Source organism: Gordionus sp. m RMFG-2023, chromosome 5 (genome assembly GCF_954871325.1).
Source record: "Gordionus sp. m RMFG-2023 chromosome 5, tfGorSpeb1-WG-v2, whole genome shotgun sequence".
Lineage (NCBI taxonomy): Eukaryota > Metazoa > Nematomorpha > Gordioida > Chordodea > Parachordodidae > Gordionus > Gordionus sp. m RMFG-2023.
This window is the reverse complement of record NC_088779.1, coordinates 23,740,195-23,760,919: the sequence shown is the minus strand read 5'-3', so window position 1 is coordinate 23,760,919 and position 20,725 is coordinate 23,740,195. Positions and strand designations below refer to the sequence as shown.

The following is a 20,725-nucleotide window of genomic DNA, read 5'->3' as shown; positions in this document are numbered from 1 at the left end:
AAATTTTTTTTTTGATGTCGGCAATATGTTATTTTTACAACTTTAAATCATTTTTTGAGCTCGTTTTTTTAAATATATTCTATTATGTTTGGAACGCTTATCTTATGAATTGTAGACAATTTTTTCTGTTAACCTTTGAGTCATTTATAATTTATATAAAAAATATATAAATATTTTAATATATATTATATTAAGCTTAAAAGTTCATGGTAAAATTGTCTGAAATTCACTGATGATGGTATACATTTCCGGTAAAATAAGATTTTAAAATTTTTAAAAACGTGCTCAAAAAATGATTTAAAGTTAAAAAAAATAACATATTGACGGAAAAAACACATTGACGCTAACATATACATTATAAACTGTATAACCTATCTTATTTGGCGTCGGGGCCAAGTGATTTTACAAAAACTTAGACAGTTTGACAATTTATCAAAACATTTTACTTTCCAATAGTAGTTAACAAGAATTTTATTTAGTCCTATATAGTCAAATTATTAAATTGCCCAAATTATTAAGAGCCCAAATTAGGTAGGCAGAAATAAAAAAACGAATCATTTTCAGGTATATATTTTTAGTTTGTTCCCCTCCCCCTCCCCTTGTTCTTTTCCTTGGGAAAATGGCAGTGATAAAATATTTTTTATAAATCGTCACCTGATAAATAGATTATTCCATCTCCACTTTTTATAATTCTACAGGAGAGTTAAAATTTAAGTTTCTTCAGTATGATGGTCTAACTTTATACAGACAATGATTTAACTTATTTTGTATATATTTCGGAATTTTTATTTAAATAGAATAGTATAACTAAAAAATGGATTTATGTTAAAAAATAATTCATTTTTTACAAAAAGTGGATAAGGAATGAATTATTTAGCACTCGTTTGCCTTTTGCTAAAATATTGCTTTTATCGATTTTGTTTGGTAATATATTATATTTCCAATTCTTATACAGAATGTCCTCTAAGAAAATGCACGGTATGTCCATATGGTTACCAATTTGATGAGCAGGGTTGTCAAACATGTGATTGCTGTAAATATTTTGATAAAATACTTTTTTGAAAAAATTTTTAAACCAATGTAAAATAGCATTCGGGATAATTTGGGGTCATAGCCTACCTCTCTCTTTTGTTAGAACTCCTATTTGAAATATAGTCTTAAAGCTAAATAAATATTATTGATTTAAACTGATAATTATACTTTGTTTTCTTTTAGCTTTGATCACACCCAGATGTTCTAACAAATGCGACAATGGATTTGAAATAGACAAGTATGGTTGTGCAACTTGTAAATGCAGTTAAGCAAAATATTTGATATATATTTTGAATTTTCTATTATTTTTGCCAAAATACTGTTTTACGGACCGATTTATTGATAATTATATTTATATGAGTTGTTTTTTTTATAGAAAATTGTGAAATGCCAAAATTTGACCAAAAAATTTTTTTCCTTCTGACAATATCTTCTTCCAATGATTGAACGTTACTTGATTGTCACACTTCCTTAATTCTTCCAAGTTTATTAAATATCCCAAAGGACCTTATTAAACTCGAGTTTAACCCAATTAAACTTGTGTTATCCAAACAAAATCCTGCCAGATCCTAATAAACTTTAGTCTGATTCAACTAAACTTTGGTCTGGCTCGCTAAACTCGAATCAAGAGGCTTGGACAAATATTCTGTTTGACTCGAATCGTATCGCATCTTGATTTTTCAATTTTAATTTCAGCAGGAGCGGGACCTCGACAAAATTTTAAAATATTTTTTTTCAATAACAATTTTCTTCGAGTGCCCTATTTTTCGTATGCAAACATACCTTTTAAAGATGATTGGGTCGAGCCGTACCTTCCGATAATGTCTGCGAAGACAGGCTCATTAGAATTATTTCACCCATCTTTCTTACTATTTTTTTTTTATCCAATGCAAATTTAATATATATTTTTTTGTAAATTTTTGTTTTTAGAACCGAAAGCTTCGTACTAGAAAAGAGGACCATCAAATTTATTTTAATAAATTATTTATTATTTAAATCAAGATATAAATGATCATTTTCATATTTCTGTCTATAATGTAATATACTGTATAGTTATTTTCTTTTCAATATATTTAATATTCGTATCGCATCAACTGCCAAATTTTTTTAATAAATTTATTATGAAAAGAGAATCATAAAGCGCGAAATTTTAATTTTAAGCCACTAAATCTTCCTTTCACGCCTATTCATTCGCAATATTTTTTATTATCAAAGTACCTTCATAATACCTCAAATACTTTAACTTGGCGTGTGCCTAAAAACTAGAACCCTTTCCCTTACGGACGATTGGGTGTTTTTATTGTGCCTTGGCCTTTATGGCGCTGGGACAGAGCGTTTATTGCGAAAAATTTTCAATATGCACAAAGTAATAGTGAAATAACTAATAACACATTGCAATATTAAAAACCGAAGGCGAGGAAAGGTCAATAGAGAAATATAAATTAACTAGTTAATAACCCGTCAAGAATGACGGGGTTGAGGGGTAATGAGTTTGTGTATATGGTACTATATATACTTTATTAATATATTATATAAAAATATTAAAATTTAGGCAAAAAAGAGGTAAATTTGTGAATCACACCTCATAAGATATTCTTAATTTCTGATTCATCTATCATCTAATAATAGAGAAAAGTATGATGACCCGTCTTTCTTGAAGGGCAAAATGAAAATTATATAACTAAGAGTACCAGAGCTCCCGTTAGTCAGCATTGCTGAGTCCGTCAAAAATGACGGAGAATGAGAATTTTCTCCTTACTCTTTAATGATAGTTGTTACCTGTTATTTGAAAATAATATCCAATTTTTATTCTTTATAACCCCCCCCCCATCTTTAGGTAGGCCCACATTAAAACTAAGTTTAAATGCTATATTTTGAGTCAAAATATATTTAAAGCTTTTACTTGATACTCATATCAATATTATTTTTTAAAATATTACTGATCATCTATGTCTATTATTTAATATTGAAAAAATTCCCAAGCAAGGCCATAATAATTTTGAAAAAATTTCCCCAACCCCAACCAAAGATCATAATAATTATGGTAGTTGAGAACTGGAATAAAATATTTTAAAAAATCATAATGAATTTAAAAATACAATCAAAATCAGATTTTATCCCTTGGTTTATTTGTTTTAGGTCAATGTCTGATCCATAGTTAATAATAAAAAAAATTCCCAAGCGTCCAAGCTGATAAAAATTTGAAAATTTTCCCAAAGCCCAATATAATTTATAAAAATATTTTGCAAGCCCAGCCCGTCCCTAATTTTAAAAAAAATTTCTCAAACATTGCCAACCTATAATAATTTTGAAATTGTTTTCCTAAGCCTGGAACTTCCAATAAAAAAGATAAATATTGATATATTTAAATTACTTTAGCATAATATAATTTCATTATAAGAAGAATTGTATTACATAATTTAGTTTTCTTTTTTTTAAAAAAAAAATTTAACATTAAAGGTATATAGTCTCCTTCGATTTATATAACATTAAGATGATAAGAAAGTTGATACCAAAAATAAATATTAACATTAAGATGATAGGAAAGTTGATACCAAAAATAAAAATTAACATTAAGGTTATACGAAAACGTTCATTCTTGATTACGATGATTATATATATTAGATATGCGTATATTATTTATAGTAAATATTGCGGGGACGAATCGTTCCATGCATTTGTTGTCTTGGGATAATTTTCGGAATTCATATGGTAAGTCGTCACAGATTGAGATTATAGACTGGACAACTAGGAAAGTAATGACTGGGTAGCTTGGCTTACTTGGCTTATAGTAAAACCGTCGTGGAGACCTCGTTTAGATTGTCGGCATCTTGATCGTGAGGAGCACTGAATAGGATGTCCCATCTCTCTCGCAAAGCCCGATACGCGATGGCCCATTGGAGAGATTCTCGTCGGTGGATACTTAAATAGATATTTTTCTAGATAGATGTAAAGGCTTCGAATCCAATTATCAGCGGTATTTGCGTTAGTATGATTTCCATCAAGAAAGAAAGAGGGGAGGAGAGGAGAGGAAAAAGAAGGAAGGGATGCTGACTTACCAGGTCATAACGCTTTAACTTTTTATCTATTGAACTAATTTCTCTCAATATTGGTTAAAATGTGAAAAGATTAAATAAGTAAGCCCCAAGTTTCCCCAGGCGAGGTCGATTCGTGCTTGACTTTATAATTATAAACATCTTTATAAATATCAATATTTTTTTAAAAAATAAATAATTTCGTTAAAATTGCAATTAATATCAGGTTCTCTCCTTAAACCAATTTTATTTTAATTCTTCAAATAGTAGAGGCATCGTTATAAGACCTCAAAATAACTCCGTCAAACATAAACTTAATCAATAATTTTCTATTTAGAAAGCTAAATTTAAGAAGATAGAGGAGCATGTTTTATTGATAAACTATTCTTTTTTTTAAAGTTATATGTTTTAAAGGATTCAAACGCAACGAATATCGGTTCAGTATCCGATAAAAATAAAGATTTATCAAACTTCGGTTTGTTAAAATTCATAATATCGGTTCGGTTTGCACTTTAAAAACCGGTTCTAACCTCTTTACATGCAAACTTATTATAATTATGTAGAGAAAAAAATGTTAACATTTAAAAATAATATTGAGCCATATCCAATTAAAATATTTCAAGATTTTATTCCGTCAAATAATGTCCATAAGGATAAAGAATAAACTATGGTTGAGAACACTTTTATACGTTAACTCGGGTAGTTGCCGTCAATTAGCAATATATAAAAATATATAAAAAATAGTTACTGATACTTATAATCAATCAATAAAAATTTATTATTATAATCGTTAAAAGAGTTCATCGAAAGATTCAAACTGGTTCACCGATATTTTTAAAGGTTCGGGTGATAAAATTTGGTTAAAGTTCTGATCATTTTTTATTTTATTCATTTTCAAAATACCAAAAAAAGAGGAACCGAAACCGCTTAGAAATTTTGTACAAGAGGCTGTAATCTCCTATTTGTCCATGATTATATATAGCATTATTTATCGTCTTCCGCAATAATATCGTAGTATTCCTCTGCGGATATAAAAACTTTAATGGTTAATTTGATTTAGGAAAACAGATAAATCATTAAATCCTATCCATAGAAATTTGCAATAGGAAGAAATCTCATTCCCTTCTTTGGATTCTTTTTATTTAACCAATAAAACATTCTATTTAAAACCTTTAATTTAATATTATTTTTTTAAAAAATGCTTTATTTATAAAGTAACCATAAAGCTCTTCGTCACATTTTTAAAATGGGAGAATTACAAGAACGTTACACTTTATGTAGCGTAGCGCTAACTGTAACATAATTGATAGGAATAGAAATTACTTTCATTAGAGTTTTGGAAAAAAATTTTAAAAAAATCTTCTTATAACCTTTGGTATTATGATATGTTATCGGGTTATATTTATTTATCTTTTACATCCTGGTTTTGTCAACAAAAAAAACATATCAATTTTTTTTTTGATTTTTATAACAAAATATTAAAATAATTTTTTAAATAATTAATTTTATCTAAAAATCCAGAGAATTATTTCAAAATTCTCATTTCTTAAGCAAGAAATTGAATTATAATCAATGATGATCAAATTTCTTATTTTCTGTTCCTTTATTTCAAGTTACTTGGGCAAGCAGAACAACCTAACGATCCTAAAAAATTGGAGTAAATATGTTTAATTCTTTATTTCTTCCTTTCTTTCTCTTTCTTTAACTTTCAAAAATTAAATATAATTATAAAAATATTTTTAATTTGCAAAAAAGGTTAGTTATATTCAAAATGAATCCTCATTTTGTAATGGCTTAGTAGTTCAGAAATATATATCTCGGTTAAGGCGCAAAAATCTGGCTTGCTTCTCAGAGTTTTCTAAACAAACTCTTGGACCGGCCAGAAGGGTTATGTTTCTAGATACAAAAAATCTTATGCAGTAACATTTTTATAAAATGTCTTTATCTAGACATTTTAAGCGGTGACAATTTTAGATACAAATTGATGCAATTTTATTTTGCGATTTTTTTATCTTACAATTTAAAAAAAAATTTATCACTATTTGATATTCGACTTTTTTATTATTTTTAAAAAAAATATTATAAAATAAATTATATAATTTACAGAGGATTAAAAAATATATATTAAAATGGATACTATAAAAAATATATATATATATATTTAAAAAAAGGTGGGTATATATCATCCAAGAGAAGAATGAATGCTTAAAAAATTAGACCTATTTTATATTAAATTTATTATTTTTCGATTCTTTCCATTTCAAGGTAAGCGTTATTTAACGCAATTAATTAAGAAAATATAGTAAATATGGTGGTAATAATAGAATAATTGTACATTATAGGTGATTAATATTAGTGATATGCTGATGAAAAACAATCAACATAGTAAATTTTTTTTAAACTTTACCTAATTATAATTAAAATATATATCTTGATTCTATTTTTAAAAAAATATTTGTATCAAGATACATTTTTAGGCCCCCATATCTCAATATTTATCAAGATTGAAAAGTATTTAATCTAATCATTGGTAATGTTGTGAGTAATATTTTTACAATTAACTAGTCATCTTTAATTTCGTTTTGAAATAATTATTTAATAAGAATTTTTACATATAAAATCTAAATTATTTATAATCCTCACAATAAATGGGGGGAGGGGGGGGGGTCCAACATAAATAAAATAATTCAAAATTGATATTTCTAAATATGTTATATAAATAAAACAATCAAATGTAACTCAAACTTAATTAGTGCTAATTTATTTACCATGCCTTAAAAGGGTTTGAGATAAATCTATCCTTTCTGGATTTTTCTACTTCCCCTAGAGATCAAGGCTATTTAACAAACCCAATGATAATATTCGTAAAATGATGTGATTTTTATTCTACTATAATAAGACCTTGATGAAAAAGCATAGGCGGGGTAGCATAAAATATCGTTACTATAATAACTTCCAAACCATTTCAAAGTTCAAAAATCATTAAATAAATTTATTTAGGTTTTAAAAAAAGAAATTTATAGTTCTATCTTTGAGCAATCTATTTTAAAAAAATTTTTTAATTTGGTTTTAAAAAATAAATATTTCAAAATAAAGTAGTCACTATTAGCAATTATCGCGGCATTACTCTCACTGTGTTATCGTTATATTTATTACGATTTGGGTTCCGGTATAATGACTTCGTTTAAATTTTCGCCATTATTAATTCTTAAAAGTTATGCTGTTATGTCGCCCTATAGAGTTCGCTGTAAGGGTTTCGTTATAAAAATTTGTGCGCTTTATTCATGGGGGAATAGTAATAGCAAGTAGATTTGTGATAAGGTTTCACCATAAATTTAATTTGCTATAATTAACATTCGCGATAAAAGTTTTAGCGGTAAATTTTTACGGAATTGGTATATAACCTAATAATGACTATTTTTTAATTTATTTCTAAATATTAACCGATAAACTTTCTGAAGGATTTAATTCTTAGAGTTATTCTTCCGTTTTTTTGTTTTTAAGATATTTTTTTTCCGTATCTTTATTATATAGTTTTATTTCTATGAAATCTTTTTTAGGATAAGGTTTATTTTCCCTCAGTTTTTTTCTCTTTTACCCAATAAGACAAACATACCCTTTTTAAAAAATCATAATATTGAATTACAGAAATGTATTAATATGTGTTAAATCTAGAAACGATTTTTTTATTTTACCATTATATTTTTCATCAATTTTTTTCCCCGTTATAAAAGTAAACATTGTTTAATTTTGAGTGTAGTTAATTAATTTTCTATCGAATCAAAAATTAACTTTGTCCTTGAAAAAAACCTGGATTCGTACCCGAAATATTTACACACGAAGTAAATTATATAAATTTGTAGAATGTTGGAAGTACAAAAAGAGGGAAGCTATATTTTATATATCAGGTTACACAAAACAAATAAATAAAAATTTATATTTCTCATATAACCTTCACAACATGAATAGATGTAAATTAAGCCACAACTTTGAAGAAGAATAAAAATAAAATGTTAAAGAAAATCTTAAAAATTGCCCTCTTCTATAGTGTAATCTGTTAGGGGGGAATTAAATCTTTTAAAAGGATATAGACTCTGTCGTTGCAGTTATTGATATCTTTATTCAAATTTTAATTGGTTGTATTGATAATGTAGATAATAATATTTTTTCCCTGTTATAACAGTTATAAAATACTTTTATTTGATAATTCTTGTTTTATCAAAGATCTTTTCAACTAAATAGCCTCAAATTTTTACATTTATAAAATTGTTTATAGAATGGATCCAAATTAAAATAATTTCTTAAAAGATTAGAACACAAGCAAAATACAAATGGAAAATCAGATGTGATATTTATAATCAAATTCCAATTTTTTTTTAGTCGGACACGGACTAGAACAAAAAATTTATCTCGAATGGGCTCGGACACGAAATTTTTTAAAATGCGAGCTCGGCCCGCTAATAAATTACTTTGCAGGTTCTAATGTGTATGAAGTTCATATAACTGAAAATATGAATCAATATCTCAGTGAGACATCGATATATTATCATGAAAATAATTAAGTATAATCTAATGAATTATATTCCATTTCCAAAAATATACTAATTTAACTACATTTGAAATTTTAGTTATATGCAATTTTTTTTTCCAAATCAACTGGTGACACGCTATTTTGGTTTCCCATATTTTTTTAATTATAATTAAAACTTCAACCCCAATAACCAAGGTAGACAAGGAGGAAGGTGCATCAAAATTATAGGAGTATAACTTATGGGGATGTATCACTACTCGCTGTAATAATTTGAAGTGTATATTACATCACCCCTCTTGGGTTTGGTATGAAAATAATTGAACCTGCAAGTCTCTAGTTTAGACGACTTAGTTAATCTATTAAAAATTTATCGTTTTACATCATATTATTCAAATGGTAAGTTCTTCCAGCTAATGGCTATACAAACCTGAAAATGATTATAGAAAATTAATGAATAAAGTTAGAAGATGTGGGCTTAGTTTAGAAATGCATTTGTATACATTTATTTTTAGTTCCAATTATAGAAATTTCAAATGCTAATTAAGGTGGAGATTATTCTTTTTTTCCTAAAATGTGTAATGTATCTAAAATTATGTGCAGTTTGGGATGTATCACATTGACCTACATCCACTGAAAATTAAAAATATATATTGTAAAGCAGTTTGCAATGTTATCCTTATGATTCCAGATGGAATAGGTTATATGATTCATTAAATGGTCTTTTAACTTGTGGCAGATAATAAGATAAATATAACGTTCATATTATTATAATCAGCACTATATGTATAACTTTAAAGAAAAAAAAATTAACTTTTAAATAAAATCTTTCAAGATTGCCCTCTGATAAGATGTCATACGGTCTGTCCTAATGGTCATCAAATCGATAAAAATGGATGTAGAATTTGCCGCTGCAGTAATTTATATCTTGCTATTACAATTTTTTAAAATTGCTTTTTTTTATTAAAAATAGCCTATTTATTTTATTCATGTAAAAGCTATATAATTATATATATTAAGATATAGTCAGTCCCAATATTTTAAAAATATTATATAGAGCCATCATTGTTTATACGAACAAATTCGAAAGCTATAATCAACTTTTAAATTAATACAAAATAAATCTTTAAAGAATGCCTTCAGTTGGGTTGTAAGGAATGCATTTATGGTAACGAAGTCGATGAAAATGGATGTAGAACTTGCCAATGCAGTAATATTCATATTTTTATTAAATGTTTTTTTAAAGAAAATTGCATTTCAAAGCTAATAATCATTATCGGTGATAAAATTAAAACAATTTATTCGATTATTTAAGAGAGTTGGATAAATTATAATGTGAACTTTATCAAATATATACTTCTTTTAAGATTGTCCTTTGTTGAGATGCAAGGAGTGTGCTAATGGCAATCAAATCGATGAAAATGGATGTAGAACCTGCCGTTGTAGTTTGTTTATTTCTATTAAAACTATGTTTTTTTTTTAAATATGGCTAATAAACATTTTCAGTCATCTTTGTTCTGAGCGGTCAGAATGAATTTCTTCTATTCTTAGAATTTTACTTCTCCATTCTCATCTGTCATGCGTCTGGTTAAAGCCTTTCCCAAATCCATCTATTATACTAAACCTTTTTGCGTTCTTATCTTAAACATTTAATTATTCTTTTTTTTCTTTCTTTCGTTCCCTATCTACGTATTTTAATCATGTAAACTATTATGTTCTTCCTGAAGCTAACGCTTGAATTAGAAATTCTCTACAGGCATTTATATTGACATAGTGATTGATAGCGACTTAGGTATAAAGCGGATATGACTATTCTTCCTAAATATTTTATTTCTCTAAAATAAGTTGTACAAAGTTTGGAATATCTCACACAATAATTTAAAATAAAACATTATAATTATAAAACAGTTTGATATTCTATCCATTGTAATACGCGGTGAGTTTATTTGATTGTTCTTTTACATTAGATCATAAGATAAATTTTCAGAAAAAATTATTCTTTTAATAAAATCTTTCAAGATTGCCCTCCTTTGGTAAATTGTACTAAGTACTGTTCTAATGGTTATCAAATCGATGAAAATGGATGTAGAACTTGCCGTTGCAGTAATTTATATTTTGCTAAAATTACAACTTTAAAAATTCATTATGTTAAAATTAGCCTATTACATTCGATTCGTGTAAAAGCAAGATAATTATCATATAATAAGATATTCAGCACTTTGAAAATATTAAATATAGCTTTCTTTGTATTCGAACAAATTCTAAAGCTAAATATTTGTACTCTTAAATTAATATAAAATAAATTATCAATAGAATGTTTGGAGTTAGATTGCAAAGATTGCATATATGGTAATCAAATTGATGCAAATTGGTGTAGGACCTGCCGATGCAGTATAATCGTATTTTATTAAAATTATTTAAGAAAATTTAAACCATTTTAATCTTTGACCGATTGGCATGAGAATTTTATAATAATAATAAGACTTTGTGTAATAAATTAAGCTATAAATAATAAAGTTATATGAATTATACATCTTACAAGATTGTCCTCTATTAGAATGCAAGGAATGCGCTAATGGCAATCAAATCGATGAAAATGGATGTAGAACCTGCCGTTGTAGTATGCTCATTCCTATATTTAAACTGTGTTTTTTCAAACTAATAAACATTTTCAGTCTTCTTCTATTTGTAGGTTCTAGTATAATTCATTAAAGTCTCATATGTCTCGTGTCATATGGCTGTAGCCTTTTCTAATTCCATCCTATTTTTAGCCTTTTTTTCGCTCTAATCATCAACACATCTCTCTTAGAGCTTTTAATCATGTAAACTTTTTTAATCTGCCCCCCCCCCAATACTTTTACGTTGCTCGTATTATGATATTTTTCCTTTACCCAACATCAGCATTCTTATTTATGTTACCCTCATCTTTTCCTCCTTCTAATACCTTGCAAACGATGTAGAGACAGATTTCTAAGACAAAATAACACTATATTTTGCCTGGGAATTTTTGGAATTTCTTTTACTTTCGATTGAACTTTACAACCCTAATGATAAACGTCTAAGATTCATCCAAGACTTCATGGAAGAGTGGTGAGTTCCTTACCTGACCTTTCTTGCGCGGATCCACTCGAATTCTCTAACCTAGATTATGATGCCATGAACGCAGAAAGTGATCAAATTTATCAAATATTTTTTTAAGTTACCTTCCAACCATTTAATCATACCAATCATAGCTACAATGTTAAATTCATTTGGCACTCACGTCATAGCCTCTTCCAATTCTCTTTCTTTCCTTCTTTCTCTCTTTCTTTCTTCCTTCCTTCACTTTCATATTCTCCGTTGATAGCTAAAACATTCATTAATGCATATAAAAATAGTAATCTTCATTCTTCTAATCGAATAATTATATATTCGATTTGTATTCTCTTTTGAATAGGCCTAGTGACGTCACTTAGTCCTTACAATCTTAGGTGGCTCAAAAAATATTTTAAAATTAACTGATTTTTTTGCTAACATTTTCAAAATGACTTTTTTTAAGGTATTTTTTAAAAATAAACTAAGGGGGCTCTTCATAGGGAGCACGAGCCTCTGTGCATCCCCCCCCACACCTAGTAACGCTATTAAATTGGTCTACCTACTATTAACCGATTCTTTTCGAAGTTTGATAATTATAATCACCTTTAGGATTATTTATACAACCGAAATTTTAAGCTATAACTTTGTAAATATCAATTTCTAAAAGAAAAGAATATTAATATATGAAACATATCTTTCAAGATTGTCATGATTTAAGATGCAAGGAGTGCTCAAATGGAAATCAAATCGATGAAAATGGATGTAGAACCTGCAAATGCAGTTATATATTTATATTTTTTTTTATTAATACTGCTAAAAAATATTGCTTATTCTCTTATTAATGCTGCTAATTAAGAATGTATAAAATTATATTATTTGATTCTTACATCTTATTCCTAATATTTATTCATTTTTGTTAATTTTGTGATAAGTTGAGTATTAGTGCCTGGAAATATAATAGAAATAAAATTAAACCATAATATGAAATTCTAATCCCTTTATTAAACTCTGTTAATTATAAATGTAAATTAACATAATGGAAAAAGTAACAAAAAATAAAATAGAAAAAGATTAAAAAAGAAATTTATAAACGAAAAATAAAAAGTAAATAACTTCAATTGTTAAACTCTTAAAGTATGAAATATCTCCAATTATCACGCGTTTTCATCTCATTTGCATAGTCTAAGACTTAAATAATAAAGTAATAATTTTAATAACATATTATTTTTGTTTGAATATCATCACAATTTGAATAATAAATTTTTTTGTAACTGAATATTACAACATATTTTACCTTAAACTATTGTATAACTGATAAATTTATCTCAAATTATTGAATACTTTTCTATTATGATGATAATGATTCAAATTTTTTTTCGGTATATAACCAAATTTGTATCAATTTTAAATTGATATTATTATTATTATATATATTTAATTTTTATCGTTTTTCACAAGATTGTACTAAAATAAAACTAAAATGCCCCTTTTGTCCACTTGGTTACCAATTGGATGAAAATGGATGTGAGACTTGCAACTGCAGTAAAAATTAAATTCTCTTAATTTTTAAAATATTTTGTTTTTAATTTTTTTTTCCTTTCAATTTCAATTGTATAACCAGAAAATTGATATAAATATATATTATGTATTTTTTGACCACTATTTTTTATATTGATAAAATTTTATGGTTAAAATAATTTCGCATAAATTTGGCTGAATATAATTAAGTTAATCTATTGAAAATTTTTAATGATAAACAGTTTGCCTAATTTTATCTATTTACTAGGTTGCAATAAACCTAGGTGCTTCAATAAATGCTCATATGGGTATGAAACGGATAAGTACGGTTGCTCAACTTGTAAATGCAGTTAAACAACCATTGATATAATTTTTTTTATTAATTTTTTTTTGGCAAAATATTATTTTTCCTTGTTGGGCGCATTTTTGTATACGATTTAACTGATAATAATTTATATTCGCGATATAAAACGTGTAGGATGTCCTTTAAGGAAATGCAAGGTGTGTCCTAATGGTTACAAATTTGATGAACAAGGTTGCCAAACATGTGATTGCGGTATATTTGATTATATTCTAAAAATTAATATAGATTTTTAATTTTATTATAATTGGGTAATGGCTAAAAATTGCCCAATCATCCTTAGTCTCCAGGCGTTTGCTAAAAAACCAATCAGTTCGCATTTAGGACCAGATATTTTATTTATGATTTCTTCAAACTATAATTATATCACCCCCCCCCCCTTCCCCCAATAAAGAAAATGGAGACTAAAATTATATCTTTAGAAAAGGTATGTTTCGCCATTTTTTTTAGTTAATTTAGAGCAATTACCCAACTATATTTCTCTCCTTTTTTTTATATCCAATAAACATTTTATTAATCATTGCGTTTTAGAAACGAATATATATATTTATTTATTAAAAATATTTATACAATTTGTAATATTTAATAAGAAATATTTCATATACATATATTTTTAGTTTGTCCCTCCCCCTATCCTGATCTATTAATAAGAATTTAATTGACAACCTGTTAATAAAAATCTAATTGATTCCTTTAGCGCTCTTTCAAGCGCATTTATTTTCTGGTATATTGAATAAGAATCAAAATGATCTATAAAGAGCTTTTATTGCTGTGGAATGATAATGATACAATTTTGTTTCTGTATATATTCAAATTTGTGTCAATTTGGATTGTTTTAATTAATTATACGTATATAATTTCTATCGTTCTTCAACAAGATTGTCCTAAAATAAAACTAAATTGCTCTTTTTGTCCACTTGACTACCAATTGGATGAAAATGGATGTGAGACTTGCAACTGCGGTAAAATTAAGTCTCTTAATTTGTAAAAATGTTTTCTTGTTGATTTTTTCCTTTCAATTTCAATTGTAATAAACTAGAAATTTTATAAATATGTAATATATATTTTGACAACTTTTTATATATAGAAAAAATTTTATGACTAAAATAATTTTACAAAAATGAGATAATTTATGGAAATATTTTAATATTTGATAAATAGTATAACTAATTTAATCCATCTACTAGTTTGCAGCGCACCTAGGTGCTTCAACAAATGCACATATGGGTATGAAACGGATAAGTATGGTTGCGCAACTTGTAAATGCAGTTAAGGAACCATTATTGATATATTTACAATTTTCTTATTAATTTGTATTTTTTTGCAAAATATTCTTTTTCTAGTAGAGCTTAATTGATTGATTTATTGCGATTTGTATATGATTTAAAGATAATAATTTTAAATGTATTCGCGATATAAAACGTGTAGGATGCCCTCTAAGAAAATGCAAGGTGTGTCCCAATGGTTACAAATATGACGAACAAGGTTGCCCAACATGTGATTGCGGTATATTTGATTATATTCATATTATAAAATTAATATTAGATTTGTTTTTTTTTCTATTATAATTGAGTAATGGCTATGCTTAAGAAAAAAATCACTTACTCACTGAGAGTTAATTTATTTTTGATTTCTTTAAAATTACCCTTCAAATAATAATAATGGAGGCTAAAATGATATCTTTGGACAAAAAGTTGGTTCAGACATTTTTTTAGTCAATTAGAAATAGAACATTGACCCAACCATATTTCTCACCCATTTTTATATTTAATTAAAATTATATAACATTTTTTTAATTGTTTGAGAAACCGAATAAATATTATTTTTTAAATTATACAATTCATAATATTTGATAAGAAATATTTCTTATATATATATTTTTAGTTTGTTTCCCACCCCCTTGTGTCCTTAAAAAATGCAAAAACGGATTTGAGATGGATAAGTACGGTTGTGCGACTTGTAATTGCAGTAAGCGAAAATATTTTTATATAAAAGAATTATTTTATTATTTGTTAAAACTGTTATTTTATGTCTACCGATTGAATTGATAATAAATTTATATTGACAATTATAGAATGCCCTCTAGTAAAATGCAAGGCCTGTCCTAACGGCTACCAATTTGATGAGCAAGGTTGTCAAACCTGTGACTGTGGTATATTGGATTAAAATCTTAAAACTAATCAATACTTTTAGGCATTTTCTTTCTTTATCCAAAGAAAATGTAGCATATTTTATCATTTAAATGTTTTAAAACCGAACGCTTATTTCTCAGAAAAGATAATTGATTATTTTTAATAAAGTAATTTAGTTAAAATGATAATATATTGAATATTTTTTTTTCGCATACACTTGTGTCGACCGTTTGGTAAAACCATTTTCTTTCAACCTCTGTCTAAGGTTCGAATAGATTCAAAAACCAACCAGAACCTAAAAAAATCTAACTTTTGTCACCATCTTTTTTTAATTTACAATAAAGAAATTTCTTTTAAATATTTCCTAATTTCTTTAGTTTGCGGCTGGCCTAGATGCTCAAATAAATGCAAAAGGGGATTTAAAACGGATGAGTACGGTTGTGCAACTTGTAAATGCAGTTAAGTATTAATATTTGTTATACATTTTAAATTTTTTATTTTTCTTTGCTAGAATGAAGGCTCTCTCTGTTTATTATAATATAGTATTTTACATTTATAATTAAATAAAAGTTAACTTTTAAGAATAATATTAAATATATATCTTTTTTGTCTTGATTTAAAATATAAGCAGTCGATGTAAAACTTGCATAACGAAATATATGTTATCGTCAATATACTTTCCCTTTCAATTTCATACTTTAAATATTTTTTGTAAACATGTTTTTTAAATTTTAAGATCGGATTTTACCGGAAATGGATTCTAGCATGTTTAAGAATCCTATAAATTTTAGACAATTTTATCGTTAAATTTTGGGTCATTTATAATTTTATATAAAAAGACTATGTAAAAACTAATATAAATTATATAAAATTTAAATATTCCTAGCGAAATTTCCTAAAAATCACAAGGTAGATTTTATACATATACTAGAATACATTTCTAACTAGATCATATTTCTGCATTAAATTCCCCTCAAAAAATGATTTTAAGTTGAAACTGAATAAACATATTGTATTTTATTGAAACTATGATTACGCCTAAAACGAATTATTTGTTATTCGAAATTCGATTTTATTCGATTCGTATTTTACGAATACGAATATCACAATTATTCGATTCGAAATTATTCGTGTTATTCGAAATTATTCGTATTATTCTAAATTATTTATAAATATTCGTTAATATTCATAATTTTTCTTAAATATTTTATTTTTTCTTTAATATTCGTAAATCGTAAGTAAATAATAAATTAAATTTTCCTAGTGGATTTCATTTCATTTTTTTCCTCTTATAAATCATGTTATATTTTGCTTGATGCCCCAACAAATTAAATTATTTAAATTAATTTTATTTATATATTTGTGAAAAAGAAATATAATTTTCTAAGAGCTAAAATTTTAAGTTATAATTTTTTGGGTAGTAAATTTCAAAATGGACAACTACAAAATTAATATAAAATTGTCAAAATAAGAAAAGATTAATTTAACCCTTCACTATTCAGGTGGAAAAAACTACAATAGTTTCTGTTTTACCCCAAATTTTAAATAGCTATATCTCAGATAATAATAAAATTTAAGACCAAAATTTTACTCAATTATTGTAAAATTATTAGAGATAATAAATACAAAAGTCTATATTTCGATTTATTTCTAAATAAAGTTATGATATTTTTACTAAAGTTGCTCAAAAAAAAATCCTTAGTGAACGGTAGAAAGCATAACATGCTTATACTTTTTTGGTATGTGTAATAATGTCATATTATCTTGAAAGGCAAATAAGCTTATCTTTCTTTTTAAAATTAAATGATTTTGGAATCTGCTTTTTATTTTTTCTTAAGGTTCCTACTATAGTTAATGAATGGGAATTTAACAATGATAAATGTTTAGCAAGTTCATAGCTGGCAAACTAGTTATCTGTGATGACATACATATTAGTCTTAGAAATTGGTTGTTGTAGGCCTAACTATAATTATTAAAACAATTTATTTAGTGTTTGTAATTAATTTATGTTATTTATTCCTTTATTAGTTCAAAATCAAGAGATTTAAAAACATAATCAAAAAAATTTTGAAGCTTTTAAGCAACAATTTTTTTCACCCTAGAAATTTTTTTATGCATATGAAAATAGTGTTGTTAAACAGTCCAAAAATTTATACACCCTTTTACTAATTTAAATGACTGATTATAATAAAATATTGTATGCATTTTTAGGGAAAGGAGTGTGGGCTTTTATTGCTAAAAATTGCATTTTTCAAAATCGAAATGTTTTAAAAATATTTTTTAAGTAAATATTTTGCAATTTTTCTTTAATATTGTTAAACGGTCCGATTTTTAAAAATAGCCTGATTAATAGCTCTGATTAGTGTAGTTAAACGTCTCAATTTGAGCCGATTTTTAAAAACGGCTAACTTAATCTTTTATCCAGAATATTACGCAAGCCTGAAGATTTTGCTCATAAGTGGCACAAAGGTTCGAACATCTATTAACGAAATCTCGAAGCTTAGACAATATTTTTCTGGCTAAAATATTGAGTTAGCCGTTTTTAAAAATCGGCTCAAATTGAGTCGAACAACACTAGCTGTGATAATATAATGTAAGCCTGGATATTTTGCTCATAGGTGGTAGAAAGTTTTGAATCTCTATTAGAAAAATCTCGAGGCTCAGGTAATATTATTTTGGCTCAAATTTTAATTGGGCCGTATTTACGATCCAAATCGAACCATTTTTAAAAAACGACCCTAATCCGGCCACTTAACAATATTACATGAAAATTAACAAGTATTTACTAAGATTTTTAAAACAAATTTTGACCTTTTTTTAGATAAAATTTAATCAAAAATATTTTGAAGATTGTTTTCAAACTCTATAAAATTAACAGGTGTGGCTGGGGGGGGGGGGGTAGTAAATTTTGAAAAATGCATTTTAAGCGAATAATATCTCCAAACATCGCTTTCCCTAAAAATATGTACAATATTTCATTGTAACTAGTAATTTAAAATACAAAATAAGTAAAAGTGAATAATTTTTTGAAATAATGACCATTAACACTACATTATGTCACTAATGTTCGATCAACCATTTTTTATTTTCATGCGCAAAATTTTTCAAAATAATATTTTTATATATAAATGCAAAATTTAGTAAATTTTGATATTCTGGTAGTGATTAGTTTACATATTTTTTTAAGAAAGTCGCCTATTTCAAAAATGTTTGGACATCACTGTTGCGACAAAAAAATATTAGGCTACCTTTTTGCATGTTGTTTTTATTTAAGTTTTTTGTCAAAATCATTATAGATCAGAAAATAAATATTGTATATGAATTTACAAAATACATAAGATAGCCCAATTTGAATAGTATAATTGTGCTATTTGTATTAGTAATACAAATCGAATAATTCGTTTTAGGCCTAATTCAACATTATATGAAAGGAATCTTCAGTAGAAACACTTATAAATTTTAAATATTAGTCGCTCAACTGTCAGAGACATCTTAGAAAAGAATAATAAAATATAAAGGCAATTGTAATTGAAAATGCTGGAATCGAACATGAGCCATAATAAGAGAAAATAAAATATTAAAAGTATATATTATGGATGGAGCCTCTTGGACAAAAAAAATAGGTTATGGATGAAGTAATCCAGTTTGATTTTAAAACATTCAAAGATTCATGGTAAAAAAGCTTGATAATAATTTATTTTTATAAAACGTATCATTTTTAAATACCCTTATTGGCCTATTTTATTTTATTTTTTTAAACAAAATTTGCCTTTTTAATGTACATTTAGGCTCAAATATATATTTTAGTATTTTAATAATGTATTTTTTTATATATTAGAAACAAATAAATATAAATATTAACCCTATAAAAAAATAAAAAGTGAAAAGAAAGCAATGTCCAAGAACCAATGATTCTGACTAGAAACAAATTGAAAATGTCAAAGACACTTTTTGAATATATTGATTGGTTTTTATGATTAAAATTTACAGTTATTTTGTCAATGATACAAATTATTCTTTTATAATAGAATTCTTAGACACTAATTATTTATAATATTTTCATTTATTTGAATAAAATTAGTATACATTATGAGCCAAACAAATTTTTTGATCCTTTAGTTGATAATTTCTTTCAAATATGTATTCCAATTATTATATGTTTTATATAGGAAGAATTTATGGAAAGAAATAATCCCACATAAGAATAGAAAGAAAAGTCTTAGAAAAATTGAAAAAAAAATATGAGAGGAATAAAAAGTATGACCTAATATGATTATTAGATAAATTTCTTGCTATGAGCAATAAGGCCATATTTCTCAACAATGTGAATTAACCAAACATGAAATGGTCAACAGAATGTTTATCTAACAATAAATTATAGAGGCACTAATTTACAACATATTGAGGTACGTAAAATGCGGACAAAATGGTATAACAGACAAATCTAATAATTTCGCTAAGTGAAAAGAAAATTAGGTATGTAGATCATATATTACGGTACCGATTTGCACAGCCCAGTTTTTTTTCAAAAATATTTTCCCACCTGGCCCAGGTTTTATATTTTCAGGGGTCTTATATTCATTATTAATTTAGTTAATGATGGTGATTTAAAATATTTGGTTTTAAAATATATACCAGGTATATTTAAAAAAATTAACATTATTTTTAGATCAAATTATAAATTTTATATATTTTCACTACTTTTTTTTTGGTATAAAATATAATTCATCTATCATTTTAGAATAGTTTCAAAATTTATTAGATATTAAAATATTTTACATTTGTTAAAGTATCTACCGTAAAATGCGGAATAGGGTATATTTTTTTAAAATACAAGCCAAAATTTTTTTCATGTTTTTCTTTATTTAATTTTTTGAAATAAACCTGGACATTTAAAAACAGGCTAAACCTGAAAATATAAATGAGTGGGGCCAGGCCTTGCAATACATTTAAAGGACAATTATAAATATCACATTCTAAAATTAAAAAAATTTTTAAAATAGAAATAATTGCTTTCTCACTGTTAGTGTTGTTAAACGGCTCA

General features: G+C 25.9%; 1 protein-coding gene across 1 annotated transcript; it reads left to right on the top strand.

Moving 5' to 3' along the window:
- The first annotated feature begins 956 nt into the window (after positions 1-956).
- LOC135930269 (balbiani ring protein 3-like) lies at positions 957-19,750 on the top strand. Its single transcript, XM_065467048.1, has 19 exons — positions 957-978; positions 1,216-1,296; positions 9,431-9,511; positions 9,728-9,805; positions 9,963-10,040; positions 10,615-10,698; positions 10,909-10,986; positions 11,138-11,215; positions 12,373-12,450; positions 13,129-13,212; positions 13,457-13,537; positions 13,667-13,744; positions 14,428-14,511; positions 14,737-14,817; positions 14,978-15,055; positions 15,434-15,517; positions 15,624-15,701; positions 16,059-16,139; positions 19,563-19,750. Exons 1-19 carry the CDS (start codon positions 957-959, stop codon positions 19,601-19,603), a joined length of 1,428 nt encoding a protein of 475 aa, XP_065323120.1. The 3' UTR covers positions 19,604-19,750.
- The last annotated feature ends 975 nt before the right edge of the window (positions 19,751-20,725 follow it).

Coding starts and splice junctions, on each gene's coding strand:
- LOC135930269 (XM_065467048.1), top strand. CDS start 957: ATGTCCTCTAAGAAAATGCACG. Junction 1,297..9,430: donor TTGTGCAACTTGTAAATGCA/GTTAAGCAAAAT, acceptor AAATCTTTCAAG/ATTGCCCTCTGATAAGATGT. Junction 11,216..12,372: donor ATGTAGAACCTGCCGTTGTA/GTATGCTCATTC, acceptor ATATCTTTCAAG/ATTGTCATGATTTAAGATGC.